We start from the raw sequence: 17,875 nt of genomic DNA, 5'->3' as shown, positions 1-17,875 counted from the left end.
CAGTCCAGTGCCGAAGCAGAATATCAGGGCCTGGAAAATGCTGTTGCCGAGACAGCTTGGCTCCGCAATCTTCTACGAGAACTTCACTCACCTCCGTGCTCGACTACGCTTGTCTACTGTGACAACATCAGCGCCATATATATGTCTGAAAACCCGGTTCAACATCAACGTACTAAACACATAGTGCTTGACATTCACTTTGTCTGGGACAAAGTCGCTATTGGTTACGTTCGTGTTCTTCATGTCCCCTCTCGGTATCAATACGCAGACATCTTGTGACAACCCAAGTTGTCCCGTTACATTTCCCCGTTACCGTTAAGAGAATATTCCAGTATATAAAAGTTACGTTAATTAGAGGTCTTCAATTTAAATAAACATTTCAGTTGTTTATGTTTAATATGCCGTTAAGTCGTGATAAAAGGAAATAAAAACACATAACACAAATTTCCATTTAATTGGAAAAAGTTAGTTTTTATTATTACGACCACTAAATCGGGTGCGACCAAAAGCCCCATATAACGGCAGTATTGGGTAGAATTCCACTGAGCTCCAACTCCCACCCATATATAAAGGGGATTAAACTCCATTTGGAGACTTTTTACCCTCTCTCTCTATACTCTCTCTCTAGACTCGTTTTCGACCCAAATCCGCAACCAAACGCTTCCAAATCGTAAGTCCGCTTACCCTAGCTTATTCTAAACATCATGATTTGTGTTTATAGCCCAAAAATCGGACTTAGAAGCTAAGGAAGAGGAGTTTATGGCGTAAGCTCCTCCTTAGGCCGTAAACACCTTAAAAGAGGCCAAAATGACCCCAAAATGTCCCTAAAGGCTTGGAAATAAATTGAGGGATTTTCCTAGGAGTGTTTAAACATTAAATCACATGATTTTAGGGGGTAAAAGAGAGTTTACGACCCAGGAATATGCCAAGGCCGTAAACACCTCTTAATCATGTCAAAAAAAACCCCCAAAACACTCCCAAACCACCCTAGGACTTCATACATAAATTAGGGGCTTATCATTTCAGGTTTAAACCATTTATACACATCAAAATGGAGGGACAAAAGGAGTTTACGGCCCAGGCATGTACCAGGGCCGTAAACACCCCTAAACATACCTAAATGATAGCTTTAATCCCCCCAAATGGCCTCACACTTCATTATAAATTACTAGCAAGGTATTAGGGGCTTGAAACTTCACAAAACTCAAGGAATGAGAGTTTACGGCCGTAAACTCGCTTAGGAGTTGTCCCTGGGCCGTAAACTCCATTAAGATGCCCTTAAAGATCTTAAACCCACTCATACTATATAGTTTTAGACCTAGAATAATTCCATGAACAAGATTGAAGCCTTAAAACACACTAGAACCCCTCACCATGAGTTTACGGCCGTAAACTCATGGTGAGTAGTCCCTGGGTCGTAAACATGGTGTTGGGAGTTTACTCTCGGATAGTAAACTCCATTCCTAAGCCATACACACCTTTAGACGCTACCCGGGACACCCAAACACTTAACCAAAGTGTTTTCCGCTCCTTTTAGTGCGTATACATGTTTAATTAGTATTAAATATACTAATTGTATGTGAACATATGTTATCATATGTTAAATAGGTCACTAAGTGTGTCCAAGTCTTTACTTGACACCGAGCACCCAACCGGCGCCTTCGTCGGATCCACTTACGCCATGTGAGTTCATACCCCTGAATGAACCTTTTAAATGTTTTTACATGTTTTATAGGGGGGAATACAAGTTAAACATGCCAGTTATCATATCAGTCACATGTGATTGATAACCCGCATGCACAAGATTTTACCACACTGTACACTGTTTTACCGAGTAGGATACTATAACGACTTGCAAAAAGGTTTTTCAAACTGTTTCAAACTCTTACTTATACTGTTTTATTCGAAATCATTTCAAACCGATTTATAAAGGTTCGAAGGATTTCTAAAGGTTTTCACACTGATTTTACCAAAGAATACAAAATGCGATTTTCCTAAATATAAAGGTTTTCCAAGGTTTTCATCAAATTTCTCTTTCACGTCAAATACTTATACTTGTTAGTTACCGCTGCTTCGCTTTCACTTATTGTAAACTCCTACTTGATAACACTTTCACTTCCTGATACGCTTATACCTGTTATTGTCTCTATTTCACTTATACTTGTAGTCGCTTATACCTGATAGACGCTCTTACTTCACTTATTGTCGTCTCTACTTTGTGATACGCTTATACTTGTTCGACACTCCTACTTCACTTGCGACCGCTCTTACTTCACTTGTTTGACACTCCTACTTCACTTGCGACCGCTCCTACTTCACTTGTTAGACACTCCTACTTCACAAGAATCACTTCTACTTGATACACACTCAATCATAGTTAGATGTATGTTTGTACTTATATAGGTGCATATAAGTAATGATTGAAAGACTTAGGAAGGCTCGTCCGCCCTATTTCCTTTTCTTCGTTGAGATGTGGTCTGGTGGGATCAGATGGCCGTCCGAAGGTCGTTTGATTCATTAGTTATATATTATGTATATGAGTATGGACATACAGGAATTCTCTAGTCAGTTCAGTTGAGAGTCTCTACCTCTAGTCTACACTTACATTAGAAACACACTACCCACTATTTGGAAGTCTCTACCCACTATTTGGGATGCATCTTCAGGACACGGCCTTCTCCGTCGTCTAGATGGTAACCAAAATCTCCTGTACGGAGAGCGGACATTGTGTGTATAGATCTATACGGGATTGACAACTCCGCACCCAGACTGCTAGCTACAGTCCCGACCTACCAAGCCAACGGGTGACAAATGTCATATTTCGGACGCTTGTAGGGCGTCTGGTACTCTAGTCAGTACGGTTACGAGTATCCCGGGTTACCTTATAATTCATTGGCTTTAAGGTAACGGCATTTCACCGGCAATTTACACTGTATGCTGGTAATTCATTTTCAGAGTCACACTGTTTTGACCTTACAAGACGTATCTTTCATTTGATACTGTACGGGGTCTGTTTTCTCTGTTTTGACCTTACAAGACGTATCTTTCATTTGATACTGTCTAGGGTCTGTTTTTCACTGTTTTAGACCTTACCAGCTATACCTTTCATTTGGTACCTTCTGGGGTCTGAGTCTCTATTTGTTAGACTGAACCAGGCGTGTCGTTTGTTCGATACTCTCCTGGAGTCTATGATTCCTTGCCTTAGCCAGCAGTCCTCACTGCTGAGGCATATGTTATTCCCTGATGTCGTTTGCTTTCCTCAATAATCAAATTCAGTATTTTGATAATGATAGCAAATTAGGGAAAATGACTTTTTACCACATAACACTGACCAGTCTTGGTAGAAGGCTGCTTTATTAAAGAAAATATAGGATTTTCTGGAAAGAACTCTAATACACAGTAAACACTTAAACTACTACTTTATAAAGTTATTTGGATAAATGTCACTAAATACTTATGAACTCACCAGCATTTGTAAAAATGTTGATACTTGCTTTTCAAATAACTTGTATTCTCAGGTTAGCATTAGATAGGTACACCCCCGGAGCTGTTGATGAAGATGGCTTAGTACCTTGCTGTACTTACTTATATTTACTTGTATTCTTCGATGTATTGTAATGTAACCATGTAAAACTATTACTATTAATGCAATGTTTTGTTGTACTTTGATTACTATAATGCATGTCTTGTGATACTTGACATGACTTCATCCACCCCAGAACGTTTCTGCCGTTCCGGTTTTGGGGTGTGACACATCTTCACTAAGGGGCTTCCATTTTAACTTTTCTCAGAGTTTCACAACAGTTTAAGCATCCGTCCTCCTCCCGCTCAAACTGCAGGGGCATATTAGTGTACATTGCATCTGTATAGTACCTAGCCTAGCCCACTATGTATTTGTGTTGTAGATTCGACCCCTCTTAAGGATGGCCCATTGTAACAGCCCGGAATTCCAGGTATCTTTATTATTTGATTATTTTGTGTTTTGAGAGGGGACTCGGCGAGTTGGAGCTCAGACTCGCCGAGTAGGGTCGCGATTTTGGACACGGGATTCGTTTGGACTCGGCGAGTCTGCGCTGTTTAATGAAACCCTAATTTCCCGGTCCTAAGCCCTATTTAAAGGACCTTATGGCCCTCATTTGCGGCCACCATGAACCCTAAGAGCCCCCATACGACTGTGAGCCCTTGTGAGTGTATTTGGAGGCCATTTGTTCACCATTTTGTGTGATATTGCAAGAAAGGAGGGAGAGGATCAAACTTGAGGAGTTGGGGAGCTTGGATCTGTTGCTAATTCATCAGGGGAGTCTTCTTGAGGTAACTTTCAGAGCCAAACTTCGTGTTTTGTGTTGATGTGTCAAATCTAGGGTTTCTTCTTGCATTTCTTGGCTTAAATTGGAAGTATGAAAGGTTCCATGGAGATATGGAACCTAGAGCTGGGCCTTAGCAGGTCCAGGAGACCCCATATGACTAGCTTTATGTCCATCCTTTTGAGTTAGAAGCTAAGGTGGTCATATTAGAGGTTGTTTCCCCCAAAATAAGCCTTGTACGCATTGCATGGCAACCAAGACTGAGACTTTACGTGACAAATAAGCTTGGGAAGGCCAGATCTATGAATGGATGGAACGGATCTGACCGTAAAAGCCAGTTTTAGCTGGTGCATGGCATGGACTCGCCGAGTCTGATGAACAGACTCGACGAGTCGCTTGAAGATTGTCCTTGAGGACACCCAGTGTGTAGTCTTGACCGAGTTATGGTTGACTCAGTGAGTCAGGACGAGTTAGAGAGGGTCGACAGGTGGACTGAGTCGAGCTGGGACTCGCCGAGTTGTTCTTGAGACTCGGCGAGTTGAGTCGGGGTGGCCCCGCGACTCTCCCAGGTGGAACTCGTCAAGTTAGGGGAAGTACTCGACGAGTAAGAAGGGAATCCTATGGAGTTGGCGGATGCGTCTAGACTCGCCGAGTTGCCCTTGTGCACTCGCCGAGTCCGGTCAAGTTGACCGTTGACCGTTGACCAGAGTTGACCTATGTTTGACTTCTTAGGGATAGTCAAACTTAGAAGATAAAAGTGTTAATAAGAGATGTATGATGTTATAGGGAGATTGTAGCTCGGCGGATCGAGCACGAGTGACTTCGGGATTTGCTAGCTTTCGATATTTACAAGGTGAGTCTTCTCACTATACTATACCCGGAAGGGTTTGACTGTGTGACCGGAAGGTCGGATATGATATGAGATATATGTGCTTTATGTGATAAGTTAATTGTTATACGTGCTATGTATGTTATGTGGGCCGGAAGACATTATGTTATGGGCCGGAAGGCGATTATGTTATGGGCCGGAAGGCGTTATGAGTCTTGGACCGTAAGGTTGGCGTGGGTAGGACCGGAAGGTTTACCCAGCAGGGACGGAAGTCCCCTGAGACACATGGACCGGAAGGTCAGGGCCTGGAAAGGCGTATGTGCGTAAGTTGTATTTTGGGGAACTCACTAAGCAATTATGCTTACAGTTGTTGTGTATGTGTTTCAGGTACTAGCGAGGACCGTGGGAAGGCGCCGGCGTGATCTGTACACACTGATAGATGTTTTGTGATCTTGGGATTCGTATGATTTGTATTCTGTTATGACACATGGAATGTTTATGCCTTGTTTTGAATGAAAATACTTTATTTTGAAATGAAAAATTTGTTTGAAAAATTACGTTGTTACACCCATCATTTTGTATATTTATACTCTTCTCTGTTAATGAAATGGCACAGGGGAAATTATCCGACTATTATATATATATATATATATATATATATATATATATATATATATATATATATATATATATATATCTATAATGTGGATGGACAACTATTGCGTGGACGTGTTGATAATGCTATTTTATGAAAATTACTAAAGAGAATATGTTGTTTAGTAATGTGAATACGTTCAATCTCACAGAACTATTATTATTTTAATGGATTCTTACCAATTCAAATTCAATTTTGTTCTCATTCATCGTTTTTTATTTATTTTAATTCTTACAGAATACGACTTAATAAACATCATGATAACATTCTGATAGAATGAGAATAATTAAAAAAAAGTGTATAATAACCTTATAGACGATTTAGTTAGTGAAAATGCTTAATAATTAAAATAATTATATAGGATTGAACATATTCATATTATCAAACAACATATTTTGTTTGGAATTCTCACAGAATAACATTATCCACACGTCCACACAATAGATGTCAATCCACACACACACACACACACGCACACATATATATATATATATATATATATATATATATATATATATATATATATTATTTTTTTATTATCCATAAATACAACCATGCATTCCTTTACATATACCACATCAAAATCTTCTTCTCCGATCTCTCAAAAAATGTTATTTTCATCTTATTTATCACTGAGTATTTTTTTTGATGGGCTGTTAGAAACGACCATAGAGGTCATTCAAGAGGCTGAACAAAAGATAAAAGAACTATGTCAACAAAATCTCGCAAACGCTCGACGGAGAAGATGAAGATACATATAAAGAAATAGTGAAGCTGGTCACCAACGCTTCATGCAAGATTATTTTGACAAACACACGATTTTTCAAGGATATTATTTTCATCGGCGGTTCTGTATGCACAAACATTTGTTTCTATGTATAGTCAACGACGTCAAAGAAGAGTGTCCATAAACGCTAAAAGTATAGTTGATATTACTCCCTTATAAAAATGCATTGTTGTATTTCGTCAACTAGCATATGCTACTTCCCTCGATGCACTAAATGATAATCTTATGATGTCTTGACGTACTATACGACAATGCCTTCACAAATTTTATAAGCATGTTATGAGATTGTATGGTTAATGATATTTGCGAAAACCTAGTTCTAGTGATCTCCAACAATTATACACTCATCATTCAAATACGCATATCTTTCCTAGAATGTTAGGAAGCCTAGATTGCCTCCACAAAAAATAAGGAAATTGCCAAAATGCATATCAAGGGTAATACACACAAGACGATCATAGTTATCCAACAATCATACTTGAAGCGGTGCCCTCATAGGATTTGTAGATATGTCATGCAATCTTTGGTTCTGCTAGTTCACTGAATGACATAAATGTTTTTAACACGTCTACGTTATTCGATGACATGTATAACAAGACTACACCAGATTCTTCGTTTGTTGAGCGTGGAACACAACACAAGAACAATTATTATCTTGTAGTCGAGATATATCCAGAGCGTTCTTGTTTTGTCAAGTCATTATCTTGTCCAAATGATAGAAGAAGTTGAGGTTTCAGAGAACTCAATAAAATGCGAGGAAAGATGTTGAACGGACTATTAGCGCTCATAAAAACGTTGAGATGTACTGAAATACCCCACATTTTTAATAATACGATTCTTGAAGATATTGCAAATGCAATATATGAGTATAATGAAAACGAGATCGTTTGGCCGACACAAACATTTGAGGATGGAAGCCACGAATACTTGGCAAGAAGAAAAATAATTCATCATGATAAGATCCATCATGATCTTCAAAGATACTTTACGGAATATATTTGAACCATTGATCATATCGATCTTAACGTTGAACCGGTCGATAATTTAGAAGGTCAATTTTCTGATGAATACGTCCTTTAGGTTTATGTATATTTTATTTTTTAATTTCTAGATTTCGAAATTTTAATTTCTATGTTTTTGTTGTCTACGTTTTTTGTAATTTTCTTTAAAATTTAATGAAATTTTAGTTTTAAAATAATTTCTTTAAATTAATTATTTTAGAAAAAAGAAATAACATGACAATGACAAGTGTCACAATTTAGATCCTCCTAACATAAATTTTTATAACATGTCAAATCCTATGTAACACTTATTATGATTATGACAAATATGACACTACCTCTTTTAGCCTAATAGCACTCTTTTCTTGTAATGAACGAGGGCACGCAGGCAACGGTTCAATGAAATATCCAAATGTTTAGACATATAACCAATGAAATCCTCATCCCTTTCATGCTCTTCACAAGGAATTATTAAGCGAGAAGTTAAGAGGGAACCAGGGATTTGTCTAGGCGACTAGGCCCAAAATCCTACCCCAAATACCACCTTTCAACGGGTAGTAAAAGCAACTGAACCTTTTTTTTTTTTTTTTTTTTTTTTCTTCAAATAAATCAACAAAAGTTTGTATATTTCTTTTATTTATAATTTCTAGTAAGTGACCCAGTAGTGTTATTGGCCGAGTCTATAAAATTCTAGAGTAACAACCCAAGTCGGCACCTTGTGAATTGAATACATCTCTCTCTCTCTCTCTCTCTCTCTCTCTCTCTCTCTCTCTCTCTCTCTCTCTCTCTCTCTCTCTCTCTCTCTCTCTCTCTCTCTCTCTCTCATCCGCATATGACATGCATCACCTTTGTCTCCAATGCTCTCAAATCAACCTTCGGGGAAATTAACAAGGAAACAATAACGTTTTCATCGACGAAGACGAAAGAACAAGAAACATCTCCATACAAACTTCCCTTGTCCTTACTTAGCCTTTCTTTAGCATTTCCTAAATCCTTCGTTTTTCAATTCTACTTCTGAAAATATATCGCAAATAAACCCCAAATCCATCCATCGCTTCATTCACGTTTTTGTGCACTTGGGTTTTGTATTTAACCAATAAAACGTGAGAAATACATCTTGATTATCTTTCACACTCTCCAATATTTCTTGAAAAGTGTGAGCTTGTAATTGACAGCCATGGAAAAATCAGAACCACCATTTCAGGAATTCTATAAGAACTTATTCACTAACCATGAAACGTGGAAAGAGAAGGAGAATGGCATTTTTGATGACGTGGAAGAGTGGGAGTTACCATTGATCGATCTCAGCAGGTTGCACCATGGTGGGTGGCAAGGTGCAGATTGCAAGAGAGAGATAGCTGAAGCATCACAAAAATGGGGATTTTTTCAAGTCATAAATCACGGTGTTTCGTCGGATATTTTGGAAAAAATGCAATGTGAACAAATGAAGGTATTCCGAAAGACGTTTTATGAAAAGGCCAAGAACCACCGTGAATTGAATTTTCCGACGGGCAGTTACAGGTGGGGAACACCTTCCGCAACCTGTTTGAAGCAGCTTGCGTGGTCTGAAGCTTTTCATGTACCACTGACTGATATCTCAAACATGGGTGGCTTCACTAGTCTCAGGTACGTAGTTCCTACAAACATATAGTTTTTAATATTTCTCAATTCATATAAAAAGTTTTGGATACGAAGTAATGAAACCATACAAATGGTAATAAGTAATAACATAATCTAAAAAGTGTCATGAATGAATAAATTAATCCTTTAAATTTTATTGTTAAATTTTTGTTTCAAAAGTTCTATACCCAGGAAATAATATCGTGGATGGCGATTGAAAGTTAAGTACTCTTGTTTAATCGACTAGTATGTGCTTTATGATACTTTATTAATAGTTCAAACTGATATCATCGTTAATGTCAAAATCAATCGGATACTATTCGTAAATGTAATATTTAAACGTATTTAAAACAAAATTCAGTTTATCTACAAGGTAGGTTCCACATAGTGTTCCGCAGCAGCACAGCAGCGCCTGGCTTCCGTGTAAACCGTAAAAATATTTTAGATTTTTATTTTTCTATTATTAGACCATGATTGTTTTTTTTTTTTTTTTTTTTTCCATGCCACACTAAATATGAAATTCTAGGTCCAATCGGATTTATCGGTATAAATCTTTTTAAATGTTACTATTAATAGTGCTGGAAACTTGACGTATACAATCGACTGTTTTGACATGTGATAAAGAATCGAATGAGAGAAGTCTCCATTCACCAAATTCAATGATATTTCAATACATAGAATCATAGCGCAGAAAGAATAACTATTTAGTCGGCAAGATGACGCATAATAAATCTGGTCATTTATATCTTTAGATCACTTTTTATATATATATATATATATATATATATATATATATATATATATATATATATATATATATATATATATATATATATATATATATATATATATATATATATATATATATATATGGGAAAAGTGAATATACCCTTAAGGGTATATAAGCTTACATACCCAAACTCACCATAATACGTTGTTTTGTTTGATATATTCATAATAATGTTCTTAAACTTCAATCCTTAACTTGATTTATTTTCAAGATTTTCAAATTTTCAATATTACCTTACTCTTACATCAATTTTTTGACGAACACCTACTAAGTTATATATATTATAGTTGAAAATGAAAATTATGTAAGAGGAAGATAAATGCGAAATTTATAAAAATATTTGAAATAAATCAAGTTAGAAGTTGAATTATAAGAACATTAGACAATTACAATGTATATAAATGATACAAAACGACATAGTATAGTAAGTTTAGGTATCTAAGCTTATATACCCTTAAGGGTATATTCACTTTTCCCTATATATATATATATATATATATATATATATATATATATATATATATATATATATATATATATATATATTTATATATATATATATATATATATATATATATATATATATATATATATATATATATATATATATATATATATATATATATATATATATATATATATATATGGCAAACTTGATTTTTTTTATAAAAAAAAGAGACGGTGACATTTTTTTAATTCAATTGACATTTTTCTATAAATAATCAAAAAGAAATAGTCACATTTGAATAATATATATGATTTACTCAAAATGAAATAGATATCTAATATTGTATATTTTAAAGGCTTTACTTCTTTTTTTTTTTAAATCAAATATATATATATATATATATATATATATATATATATATATATATATATATATATATATATATATATATATATATATATATATATATATATATATATATATAGACAATGCGTATTTATTATTAAATACCTATTTACATTCATATCTCACATATTTATAATTTTCCCAAATGAAACATGTGTACTTCAAAGTTAAAATTGTGTTTAATGCGATATATGAATGAAATTAGTGTGTGTTACTATCTTAGGTAAAAGGTGCATTACAAATAAAGTTAATGTGATTTGATGTATTTGGCATTTAATTTATTGGGATTAGACTTTAGCGTTAACCACAAGGGGTTTCATTTTTAACATCTAAAATTGCACATTAGCTGTCATTATCTATTCCTAACATGAAAAGCCACAAGAACAATGCGTGATTAAATTAATCGGAGGTAGACATGAAGAACAATTACATTCATAAAAATAAAAATAAAAAATAAAAAAAACAAACAAACACACGAAGAAAAAATAATAGAGAATCCCCTTCGATAGTTTTAACGTTCTTTATAGTATTTAATGGTATACTCTATTCTTGAAATTATATTTTAATTGGTTTATAGACAACTTTTTTTCTTGCATACACGTCGACAGTATGCGTAGGAAAATGATCTTAGATGATCCACATCCAAACATTCATTAAGCAACTGTGAAGTATTAAATTTGAAATATTAACTTTGAAGTTCGGAGGATGTTGACATCATGTCACGCTTCAAAAGCCAAAGGGTATGTATATCTATATTCATCCCCCACCCCTCCCCAACCCACACATATAATTTGTAAGAAGAGATTTCAGTTGGAATCAATATTTCTATATCAATCAGCATGGTATCATGGGATGAATTAATCCGGTTGTAATAATGTCAGCATATGTAGTGTGGGTAGTCGACACTCACGTACGTAATGTCCAATTGGTGGTCTGTGAAGGACCCAACGACAGGCCAGTAAAATAGCTACGTATACTCGTTTTTTATCAAGTATCATCATCTCAAAAGATGCTACTCCAAAAGTAGTGGGAATCTTGATCTCAAAACAACGTTAGACATTTGTACAGTAGTAGGGTGGATAAGGTCGGTGAATGTACGTTGCCAGCTTCGTGGAATGTGCAACAGTTTGCGTATAATTTTTACATGCGAGGACTTTTTTTTTAACGAAAAAAGTGTTCCCTGTTAATTAAAATTTTCACCTATATCATCTTATATACCTTCAACCAAACTAATTTACAAAGTCCATTTAAAATATGCGATTGTTAATTTATGTATACCTGTGTATATATAAAACGAAATTCTTATTTGCTCTAGCTTCCTGGATTCGTGTTTGTGATTCTCTTTAGGTCTAGATTCTTGCTTTCCTCATGAATCATAGAATAGTTGTACAACATGATGTATAATTGAATGTTTTTCAAGATGCTTTACATGTGGTACGTACCTACCCTAGTTGGCATTCATGTGACCATAGGACTTGTGTGTGTGATCTATTGTGACCAATGTCCTACAAACCTTACCCATTAAGATGAAGCAGTGTACTAGCTTTGTTTGTGGCAAAAACATACACCCAACCTAGCTAGCCATAAGCTCTTTATCTATATACTTATCTCTTTTAGTCGTACTAGTACATGCATTTCAGTAGCTGTACAAAGAATCCACTTCCAAAAACTTTTCCGAACTCGCATGTGGCATGAGCTGGAGTTTCTGACCTCAGTACACTGTTGCATCAATTTATAGTAGGTGTCATTCACTAAAAAGTATACGCCGGGCCTTTTAGACATGAAATAAAGCAAACCGCATGCAATTGTATTTGAAATCTTGTTTCATTTCAAAATTAGTTGCTAATAGTAATCATTATAAAGTTACGTTAAATAAATAAGTAGCTTAATTGTGTTTACTTTTTTTTTTTTATGCAGCACGACAATGGAACAGTTTGCTACCATGGTTTCAAAACTAGCAGAAAATCTTGCAGAGATTTTAGCGGAGCAACTGGGCCATAAGTCTGATTTTTTCAAGCAGAATTGTTTGCCTAGCACATGCTACCTCCGTATGAATAGATATCCACCGTGTCCCATTTCTTCACAAGTGTTTGGATTAATGCCACACACTGATAGTGATTTTCTCACTATATTACATCAAGATCAAATTGGGGGATTACAATTAGTGAAAGATGGGAAATGGATTGCTGTTAAACCTAATAAAGATGCTCTAATCATCAACATCGGAGATCTTTTTCAGGTATGGAATATGGATTTGTGTTAGTATTGTTTCAAACTCACTAGTTATGAAGTGTCATTCAATATAATTATGCTTTTTAATCTGTTTTAGGCATGGAGCAATGATGTTTATAAGAGCGTTGAGCATCGAGTGGTGGCTCATAAAGAAACTGAGAGGTTTTCCACTGCTTACTTCTTCTGTCCATCATATGATACAGTGATTCAAAGCTGTGTTGAGAATTCCATTTACAAAAGATTCAGCTTTAGAGAATTCAGACAACAGGTTCAAGATGATGTTAAGCGACTTGGTTACAAAATAGGACTTCCTAGGTTTATTATATGAACCAAATAGACCTCAAATTTTGTTTCCAGCAACGTACGTATACCTAGCGTGAAAAATATATATCCCCTTATTTTTGGTATTCAATATTCTACACAAATATTCTCAAATAGAGAGAGCAGTATATGGTACCAAGGCCAGATCACCTTTAGTAGTTTGTATGTTTTACAGTCGTTGCATAGCTCGATGTGGCCACATGCATTTGAAACTTTGTATGATTGATCAGTTTAAATCTTTAAATGAAAACTAAAGAGTTTTATATAGTTTCGACATTGAATAATATCGTTGCTTATGGTTTTTGTACAACATTACCTTATACTTAAACAGAAGCACAATTCAAAAAAACCTGATTCAGAGCCAGGTCATCAAAGATATATTTATATATAGAACTTATCTCATATAATTAACATGCATGGTCTCGATTAGTCAAACAGAAATGCTCAAATAATCATATGGTCTTGAAAATAGACCTGCTCAATGTATAATAGTTCTTAACGGATTTCTCAAAAAGAAAAATGACAATGTAGGTAGGATAACAAACATATGAATTATTTGACGCTCAGAAACCACATTTGGGTTTCCATTAATTCTTTGAAAAGTAGGATGATAAAGTTAACTGAGATTTAGCAAATAAAAACTGATTTTTGGACCAAATAGAACATTATTTCATCAAGCTTCTTCTTTCACATAAATGAGAAGCATTAAGTAGGAATTTATCGGAATCAGATTCAGAAATATAATGTGCCTTTAGCGAAGTAATTCAAGAAATGAAGGTAACTTGGTTAACAAAGGCGTTGTGCGAGATAAAAAAACCAAAAAACTATTGATGTTGGTAATGCAACCGGATTTTAGATGACTCACTTAGAAGAAGTTGAAGCAATTATGTATTAATGAATGAGGCGATCAAATTGATAACAAACGTATATATTATCTTTCAACATTCTTGGTGGTGCAACATGGAGGATATTGTCAAGTTCATCGTGAAATCATTAACATCCCAAAAATATTATACCATAGTTAGGAGAGTCAAACCAACGCTCATACGACCTCATGACAGTTCATTGATATGACCGTAAACTAAAGCAACTTTTCATTTTGGAATATTTTTTCATTTTAATGTAAAAATCATTTCCTTCAAAAGATTGTTCATTATTCATTCTCTCAATAGATACCCCACGAGCTTTGGCAATATTGTTAGTCAATTCCATAAAGAGTATTGCTTATCAATGGCAATGACATTTCTTAACCCTAAGCCGATGACATTGTCGCCGTAGGTGGAAAATGTCGTCGGGATAGATAATACATATACCGACGACATGTCGTCTGCATAGGGTCCGTCAGGACAGATTTTTGAAAAAAAATATTATTTACTTGTCTTGACAACATGTTGTTGCCATAGGTCAAATATATATCGACGATAAGTCGTCGTGACGTGCTAATTCTATAGTGACAGCAACTCGTCAGCACAAGTTGTCACATCCTCAATCCAGAACGGAAACGTTTGGGGGTGGATGACGTCATGTATAGTATAACAACAATTGTATCATAACAATCATAGTAAACATAGCCAAACATTGAATACATATATAAAAATGGTTTTTACATTTGTTTGAAACATAGTTTGTATATATCAAAAGTATAATCAAAATAGAAAGACGTGACTCTATTCGCTCCGTCTTCTCAAAACTCTACGAGGTACCTGTCTACTGATTCCCTGAGAATACAAGCAGTTTTACAAAAGTATCAACATAAAGCTGGTGAGTTCATAAGAATGTTTTGTAGTGAAAACCTGTTAACGAATCTGAAAAATGTATGCATGTTTCCCAAGAAAATCCAATATTTTCTAACATGTTTATTCGTTACTATATATATATAGTATGTTCTTTTTGAAAACCCTGGCTACTACCAGTATGTATAGTATTTTCTATTTTGATAACCCTGTTTATCACTAGTATGTATAGTAGTTTCATTTCTCATAAAGAAACCATGTATTTTCCATACTTATGCTAAGTAATCATTGTTTATGTAAAGTATATTACTACGTAAATATATCGTTGTTATCTACTTGCAAGTTTTATGACCATACTAAACTTGATATGGCACGAATCGGGCACCAATATCCTTTATGACTTTGTCACCCGTATACCTACCGGCCCTACTGTAGCTAGCAGCAAGGTGCATGATAGTCAATCTCGTATAGATCTATACACAAAATCATGTCCTCCCTCGAGGAGACTGATGGGTTCTTGACATAAGATCTTTCCTATGTGCACATACAACCCTATAGCTTGGATCTTGGTTTCACTAATTGAACATGCAACATATCCAAGACTTTCATGGCTAGATCTAATGTAAACTAACAATCAAAACATATGAAAACAGATCTAGAATAATACCTTGAGTTACTTGCTTGAAAACCTTCTTCTTCTTGGAGCTTAGAGTCACAAATGTCACTCCTCTAATGGCTTACAAACACCAACTAGCAAGAAGATGATTTGAGAGAGGTGAGGAAGAGGGAAATCGGCTCTAGGGTTACTCCAATAGCAAGGTTGGCCGATTTCCTCAACCCTAAGGGTCTATTCATACTGTGAGCTCCTAGGGTTTCACCCTAAAACCCTAATTGGATAACTTAGCCTCAAAGCAATCCAAATTTCCTCCTAGATAATGCCTTGGACGATTTCTAGGTGATCCACATCCCTAAAATCGTCCACCCCGATATCCATAAGGATTCTTAGCTTAAAATACAACTATCACACATTTGACAGTTTATACCCTTTACTTCAGTTAATCTCTTTAAGTCACCAAATTAATTCCTAATTAATTTATGACTTATATTAATCAAATAATATTATTATTCCTTTAACATATTATTCTTATAATATATTAATAATAATATCTCTTCTCTCTATAAATCACCCTGTCAAGTTGCTATGGTGAAGGCAACCCAAAAGGACCATGCACAATTGGGTCAAGTACTTACCAAATATAGCTACAGCCTTAGACACTAATCCAACAGTCTCCCACTTAGATAAGTCTAGTAACTATAAACGCAAACACAATCCGATTAGCAATCATAGCTCTCAAAGACGCTGTCAACTCTGATCTTATCAGTAACATGTCCTTTAGATAAAGGATCGTACAGTCCTCTGTTTTGATATCGTGCAGACGATTTCATGAAACATTGTCATACTTATTGTCCAACAACTATTTTCTCGATCTCAGATTTATTCGACATAGAACTTAATTGAACACATCAATTTAGTCCTGTCCGGGCCCGACACATAAGTCAAATCAAATCATCGAGCGGCCGTGATATCGCTTTTACCCTCTTCGGATAAAGTAACAGATAAACTTCGACTTATATGCATTTACTTATCGACTAACCAACTATACACAACAATGCGTTTTATGACATCAATTTACTGATGCGGTTTCGCATTATCAATGTACAACCAATTAGTAAATAATAAGCCATATATCTAGGTTTTAAGACCATATGATATTATCGTCTTGCGGTCACTCCAAAGTGATTCCAGCAAGCGCGGGTTTATTCCAATGCTCAAAACTTGTTCATAAGCACTCATGAACGTTGTAGCAAACCTTTGCTATGTCTAATACCATTTAGACAATCTACACATCAATTCATGACAATCTTCATTCATACCCACTTCCAACATATGAACGATTGTGGACAGTTTGAATAATTTGATTATTCTTAATAAACTCAATTATTCTGGAAGTCAAAACATGCAAAGTGAAAAAATAGCTAAACAATTAACATAAGACAGTAAATTTACTTATAAACAATACTCTTTTATTTAATCATCAAATGTCAATTACATTTATCTATTTCATGTTTCTAAAACTATCTAATCTAAACTAATATCATCCTTCAGCCCAATACTCCTAGCATGCTGCAAGTGCTTAACCCTGTTCAGTCCCTTCGTAAGCGGATCTGCTGGGTTATCTTCTGATGATATCCTCTTAACCACGAGGTGTCCTTCTTCTACTCGATGCCTAATAAAGTGATATTTTCTGTCGATATGCCGAGATCTACCATGATCCTCGGTTCCTTGGTCAAGGCAAGCGCTCCTTCATTATCACAGAAAATTTCCATGGGCTCCTTTATGGCAGACATAACTCCAAGATCGCCAACGATGTTCTTCAACCATATTGCCTCCTTTGACGCTTCGCTCGCTGCAATGTACTCTGATTCGCACGTTGAATCAACTATAGTTTCCTGTTTGGAACTTTTCCAAGTTACCGCTCCTCCATTAAGGGTAAAGACCCATCCTGACTGCGAACGGTAGTTGTCCCTGTCGGTTTGGAAACTGGCATCACTATACCCTCGCACCTTTAAGTCATCACTCCCTCCGAGGACTAGAAACCATTCCTTGGTCCTCCGAAGGTACTTAAGGATGTTCTTGACGGCAATCCAATGCGCTCTACCAGGATTCCCTTGATATCTACTGACCATGC

The 17,875-nt window shown here is 35.5% G+C and overlaps 1 protein-coding gene across 1 annotated transcript; it reads left to right on the top strand.

The window, feature by feature from the left end:
• The first annotated feature begins 8,184 nt into the window (after positions 1-8,184).
• Positions 8,185-13,659, top strand: LOC111897140 (gibberellin 2-beta-dioxygenase 8). The gene is made up of 3 exons (XM_023893105.3): positions 8,185-9,202; positions 12,757-13,078; positions 13,169-13,659. The coding sequence occupies exons 1-3, from the start codon at positions 8,754-8,756 to the stop codon at positions 13,397-13,399; spliced, it is 1,002 nt and encodes a 333-aa protein (XP_023748873.1). The 5' UTR covers positions 8,185-8,753; the 3' UTR covers positions 13,400-13,659.
• Positions 13,660-17,875: the final 4,216 nt, after the last annotated feature.

Source organism: Lactuca sativa, chromosome 4 (assembly GCF_002870075.4).
Source record: "Lactuca sativa cultivar Salinas chromosome 4, Lsat_Salinas_v11, whole genome shotgun sequence".
Classification (NCBI taxonomy): domain Eukaryota; kingdom Viridiplantae; phylum Streptophyta; class Magnoliopsida; order Asterales; family Asteraceae; genus Lactuca; species Lactuca sativa.
This window is presented reverse-complemented; position numbering and strand designations above follow the sequence as displayed.